This window comes from Octopus bimaculoides, chromosome 22 (assembly GCF_001194135.2).
Source record: "Octopus bimaculoides isolate UCB-OBI-ISO-001 chromosome 22, ASM119413v2, whole genome shotgun sequence".
NCBI lineage: Eukaryota > Metazoa > Mollusca > Cephalopoda > Octopoda > Octopodidae > Octopus > Octopus bimaculoides.
This window is the reverse complement of record NC_069002.1, coordinates 6,448,603-6,454,855: the sequence shown is the minus strand read 5'-3', so window position 1 is coordinate 6,454,855 and position 6,253 is coordinate 6,448,603. Positions and strand designations below refer to the sequence as shown.

The 6,253-nt window shown below is 37.9% G+C and overlaps 1 protein-coding gene across 5 annotated transcripts in view; it reads right to left on the bottom strand.

The window, feature by feature from the left end:
- LOC106880195 (large neutral amino acids transporter small subunit 1) overlaps nucleotides 1-6,253 on the bottom strand; it is a 72,962-nt gene that overhangs the window by 16,901 nt on the left and 49,808 nt on the right. For 4 of the 5 annotated variants that reach the window (XM_052975853.1, XM_014930045.2, XM_014930047.2 and 1 more), the window contains exon 2: nucleotides 2,416-3,358. The exons of the other annotated variant lie outside the window; for it this stretch is intronic. In XM_052975853.1, the coding sequence (XP_052831813.1) occupies nucleotides 2,416-2,893 (478 nt within the window). In that variant the 5' untranslated portion in view covers nucleotides 2,894-3,358. The remainder of the gene's footprint in view (nucleotides 1-2,415; nucleotides 3,359-6,253) is intronic. 5 annotated transcript variants of the gene reach the window in all.

Here is a 6,253-nt window from a genome sequence, read left to right as displayed (position 1 = left end):
CCTTAAATAGCTTTGAATATAGAATATTTGAGCTTGATATGCTAAAGCAGGGGTTTTCAAACTTTTTGACTTGCGGACCCCTTTATATTTCAGGCTTTACCTTATAAACGCTTATGAAATTTATACATAAATATTTGCTTAGAATAACATATATTCTTACATTTATTTATTTAACAGTATTTAACAAATAGGTTTATTATCAATTAAAAGATTTCGATTAAAAAACATATATAAAATCAAATTGCCCATAAAAAGTATTTGCTGTCCACGGACCCCCTGTCTTGTCCTTGCGGACCCCCTGTGGTCTGCGGACCACGGTTTGAAAACCCCTGGGTTAAATATAATGAGTGATCCAACAATCAATTTTTGATTGCTGCCATATATAATAATAATAATAATAATAAGGATAATAATAATAATACAAAAAATCCAAACATTATTATGTGTATAATAAGAAACAGAAAACATTACTAGTACTTTCATGCATTAATATACACATGTTTCGAAGAACCAGCAGCACATTTCCTCAGTAATTGACAAAAAAAAATATTGTATATCCCAGTAATTCTATAGTCATACAAACATTGGACTTTTTTGTCAAAATAAAGAGGAAAAGCTTTTATAGCTGTTTACAAACCAAGTGTCTTAACCATACAGCCATGCCAATACTTAAAGCCAATTCCTACCAAAATTTGAAACCAAATCTGTCAATGTTCATTAGCGTGTTACACAACCTGTCTAATCAAATTAGCTACATATGACCTAATTACAGCTAAAAATGGGTAACCATGTTTCTCTCTGTGTGACCTCGTTGATAAGCAATTGAGGAAAAGTACAAAAGAAAAAACAACAGATCTGATTTTCTCATTTATATTTTACTTGTTTCAGTCATTAGACTGCAGCCATACGGGATCACCACCTTACATTCTTTCAAACCTGGTACTTACTCTATCAATGTCTTTTACTGGACTGTTAAGTTACAGAGACACAAACACACACACACGCATATATGATGGACTTTGCTGTTGAAGATGACCTGCACAAATGATTTGTTTATAGTTATCAAAGGTCCATGCTGTACATTAGCTCACTTCGTCCATCAAGCTGATGCTGCCCGAACAGGTGCATGGTGTACCACATGTCAGGGGTCAAAGTGATTGCAGAGCAATACGAGATGAAATGCTTTGTTCAAAAACAATCCACCGCCTGCTCTAGGAATTGAAACCATAATCTTTCAGTTTCCATCAATCAAATCCACTCACAAAGCTTTGGTCAGTCCAAAGTATTTACAACAGTCATCTTTGAAGGAGATAATCATTTCTTCATATTTGGCAAGATTAAAAATTTGCATTTAAAATTAAGGAACTATAAGGAAAAATATGCACAGAATGCACATTTAATTTTTCTTCTTTTTTTCTTTTGTTTATTACAGAGTTCTTAAATCTTCTAGTGAGAGGTATTCATATATATATATATATATATATATCACTATTTCATTCTGTTTAGAAATCACCAGCATGGACGTCTCAATTTAAATGACACACGTTTGTTCCTGCCCTTAAAAAGATTGCAAGATACTGAAAAAAAGAAGAGAAAGGAAAAAAAAATGGACATATCCTTGCTAATAAAATAACCATATAAATAAATGTAGGTAAAAAAAAACAGAAGCAAACTGAAGATGAATGAATTATAAGGCAAGAGTTGGTAAAAAGTGAGCCCTAAGCCTACAAGGGGCCCCACTAAAGTATTCCTGTGGATTTTGCATATTTTTTCAAAAAGATTTTTCAAATTTAATGTATTTATTGGACCCTGAGCAGCAAGGGGTTGATGGCTTTTAGAAATGGACAGAAAGTAACAAGTGTCAGAATGACACTGACATACTTCTGAAAAAGAATTACAAAATGTTTAGGCCTAGAATCTACAGATCTTGCCAACCAACTTCAGAAATAAAAAACAAAAAAAATAATTCTTTTTTGGAACAATGGATCTCAAAGTACATAAAGCTATAAATGACAGCATGCCAAATATTTGGTTGTAAAACCTTTTCGTATAAAGAAAAAAAAAATGTCAAATGTTACCCCATAGGACTCAAACCCACATCTCCCATAGACTTTATGCGCTTCGAGATCCACTGTTCCAAAAAAGAAATTATTTCACATTCTTTTGAAAGTTTATAAATCCTTATGACACCCAAAGACTTTTTTCTTTTTTAAACCTTTTTAACCACTGTTTCTCCTGCCACCGTCCTGTTACAACAGGGGAGAAAACTTATACAGTGACATAATGCAACTACAGTGTGCTAAAGATAGGGAAATAAATAAAACAAAAAAGAATTAAATAATTTAAACACATTGGTACAAATACAATGGAATATAATCCAGCTTTCTTTTTTTTTTTTTTTTTTCATTTACTTACATATAGAAACAATTGCAAGGAGACGAACTGCCACGCCCGGTTGCTCGCAGTCAGGAAACAAAGGTTCGATTATGTAATATGAAAACGTCAATGCAACAATGGCCTGAGAGCAAGGCCGGACAATCATACACTCCACCCAGAGACGGAGGAATGCTGGAAATTCACCAAATGCTTCAAAAATGTAGGCGTAATCGGCGCCCGACCGCACTATGAGAGTCCCAAGCTCAGCGTAACAGTAAGCTCCAATCATGGAGAAGATGCCACACGCTGACCAGATAATCAAAGAAGATCCAACACTACCAGCTTCCATTAGTACTCCTTTGGGGCTGACAAAAATGCCCGATCCAATGATACTCCCTACAATGACTGTTACTCCGTTGAGGAGGCTCATTTTCGGTTTCAAATTCACTGAAGTATCTTCATTGCTGTCTGTAGCGTCCGGCTCAGAGGTCGGAATTTTAAACTTTTCTTTCGTCATTTTGTCTTTGACTATATTTGGCTTTGTAGATTAAAACACCAGACGGACACAGGTGGAAGTTTAAATAATCACTACACACACACACAACAAAAATATTACAAAGTTATCTTTGTATAATTGTTGTGGTTGTTGTTGGTCTTTTGTCAAAGTCTCTTTTCAACCATTTTTGTTGTTGATGTTGTAGTTGTTGTACGTATGTCGTTGTTGCTGATTTCGTCTTTAGTTTCTTCAGTTGGTTTTCACAGATATGGAATTGCTCCTGTTTTTTGCTCTTTTTTTTTGTATGCTTGCTTTTGTTTTTCTTGTCTTTTAGTTGTTTTGTTTTGTATTTTTTTTTGTTTGTTTGTTTGTTTTTTTATTAGGTAAAAATGTAGGTTTTTTTTAGCTGCCTGAAAGTCTGTTTTAGTTCTCCGACGTCGATTGACTGATCAATAGAGAGAGAGAGAGTCGAGAGCCGAGAGCAGTCTGGAATAGCAAGGAATATACTTGAGATAACAAATTAGTAACAAAACCACAAACGGAGCACTCAACACAGAAAGGGATAGAAGAGTACAGGAGAAGAGTGAGAGGAGGACATTAGGGAGAGAAAGAGAGAGAGAAAGAAAGACATGATGAAACAATAGTAAATGAAAGTAGGAAAGCAAAAGCAGAATGTGGAGCAGTAAAAGAGGTGGCAGAGGAGGAAGGCATAAAGACAGAGAGATGGAAGACTGGGGAGAGGGAAGAGGAAGAGATTGAAAGAGTAAGAGTGGAAAGAGTGGAGAGAGAGAGAGACTGAGAGAGAGAAAGAGAGAAACTGAGAGAGAGAAAGAGACTGAGAGAGAGAGAAAGACAGAGAGAGAGAAAGACTGAGAAAGAGAGACTGAGAGAGAGAGAGAAAGACAGAGAGAGACTGAGAGAGAGAGAGAAAGACAGAGAGAGACTGAGAGAGAGACAGAGAGACTGAGAGGGAGAGAAAGACAGAGAGAGAGAGACTGAGAGAGAGAGACTGAGAGAGAGAGAGAGACTGAGAGAGAGAGAGAGACTGAGAGAGGCAGGGTGAAAGAACAGTATAGGAAAAGGAATGCATGTAGAGAAAGTGAAAGAGAAAGAGAAAGTGAAAGAGAAGGAACACAGGGTGGGAAGTGAGGGTGGGGAGTGACAGAGTGAATGAGTAGAAGACAATATGCAAGAAGGTTTTACCATGAAGGAAATGAAGAAAAAATGAGGAAAAAAAGTACAAATTATCAAAGTACATTGAATGCGTACGAAGTAATAAATTGTTAAAAAAAAAAATCAATAACTATTATAGAGAATATTAAGATTGCATGATGCGTTCATAATATCATGGTGATTTAACAGGGGCACTATGTGCCCGTAAATAGCACCATTTGAGCGTAATTGCTACCAGAGTCGCCTTCTAGCACTTGTGCTGGTGGCACGTTAGAAAATCATTCGAGCGAGGTCATTTACGGGCCTACACAATTAAAAAAAAGAGGGAGATAAAGCCAGATTCACTCACAGATCCCATCCGCTCGATTTCATTTACAAGACATGCTTTGACCAAATGTTGTGGTAAAAGACACTCAATCAAGATGCCAGGCAGTAGGACTGAACCTAGAATGTCATGACTGCAAGGAGAGTTTCTTAACCAATTGGCCAAGCAGACTGTATCTTTGCAAGAAGAAAGCCCAATACTAATACACTGTCAAGATGATGATGATGATGATGATGATGATGGTAGTGGTGGTGTTGATGATGATGATGATGATGATGATGATGGTGGTGGTGGTGTTGATAGTGGTGGTTGTGGTTGAGATACACAGTTGTTTTGAAAATCAAAGTAGGACATGGCTGATGGGGGTGGAGGTGTTTTTTTTTTTTTGCAGGATTTGGTACAAAAAAAACAAAACAAAAAGGCTATCTAGTTTCAAGGATACACAAATTTAATTTGTTTTGTTTACAATTTTTCTTACTGCACAAACACTACACCCACTACCACCACCACCACCACCACCACCGCTGCTGCCACCCCCATCAACAGTACTCCAACCCAGTGGTACCACATGCTAATGGACAGTCATGCACGATCTTGTTTTTTGTGCCACGCAAATCTTTGGAGAACCTGTTTTAGGTCATTCGTCCTGCCCCCTCTACCTACCTACCCTCTTCTCTTCTTCAAACATAAATACGAAATAACAATAATAATAACAATAATAATAATAATAATATCTAAACCAAAGTATTCCTGCGACCAATCTTTGAAGATAATGAGATACTGGTTGCCGTTAAAAAGTGGGGCAATAAATTTTAACAACGCATTATCACAGTGTAATTCAGTTACGTAATTACTGGAAGGAGTAATCTAGTAAGAAAAGGAAATGTATCTAGACCTGTAAGTTAACTAATGTGCTGTTTATGAGAAATGAATGAAAGAACATCGATGTGGTGCACTGACTCGCTAGAAATGACAGTCAAATCTTCCTCAAATCACTCACAGTGGTAACAGGACAAAGAAGTCACAATTTATCAGGCAGTCCCCAACTGAGGGAGTTCCGAGTTCCGTGCTGTGCTTGATGGTCAGTGGTTTTTTGTCTCACCACGATGTATATGAATGGTAGGGGTTTCTTTCAAAAAGCATGACTTTATAGGTGATGGGTTTTTATTTTTGCCACCAGTGTCAGACAGTCTACAATGAGATGATGTTGACAAGATGCTCCAGATTAGGGTTTCTCAAATTAAAGAGGGGCATAGAGCATAGATGGGTAAGGTGCATGTTCTTTTGCGGGGCGGGGGGAGGGGGTCAAAAAAGGGCCGAGGGCAAAGAGATGGTTGAGAAACACTGATCTTCAAAGAGACAAGAACTGTTTGACTAAAACCCTTTTTGGTGGTGCCCCAGCATGGCCCACTGTCAAATGACTGTAACAAGCAAGAGAGAAAAGATAAAAGATAGCCAAACATAGAACATTCTGGTAGGATGGTCACTATCAAATGCCTTTCATGACGGGTTTGCTGGATCGCTCAGGGGTGCTGATTTGGAGAAGCGTTTAGCGCTAAGGGCATTCAGTGCACCTCAACCATAACAACATCTGTGGAAAAGGTCACAGCTTTCTGCTGCTTGTGCGCAGTTCGCTGACTTGCAGAGAAAGAAAAAAAAACAAAAAAAAACTGCCAGTGAGTGGGTGGAGGGAAACTAGTGAGAGACAGGGATGGAGGGAAAGTAGTGAGAAACAGGGGTGGAGGGAAAGTAGTGAGAGACAGGGGTGGGAGAAATATCAAAACGCATCAGCTGATGTACGGAACGTGTAACAGTTGCAGCTGCACTCTGACAGACACATGTGATGCACATACACATGATTGGGAAACAGTCTGGATGGTGGG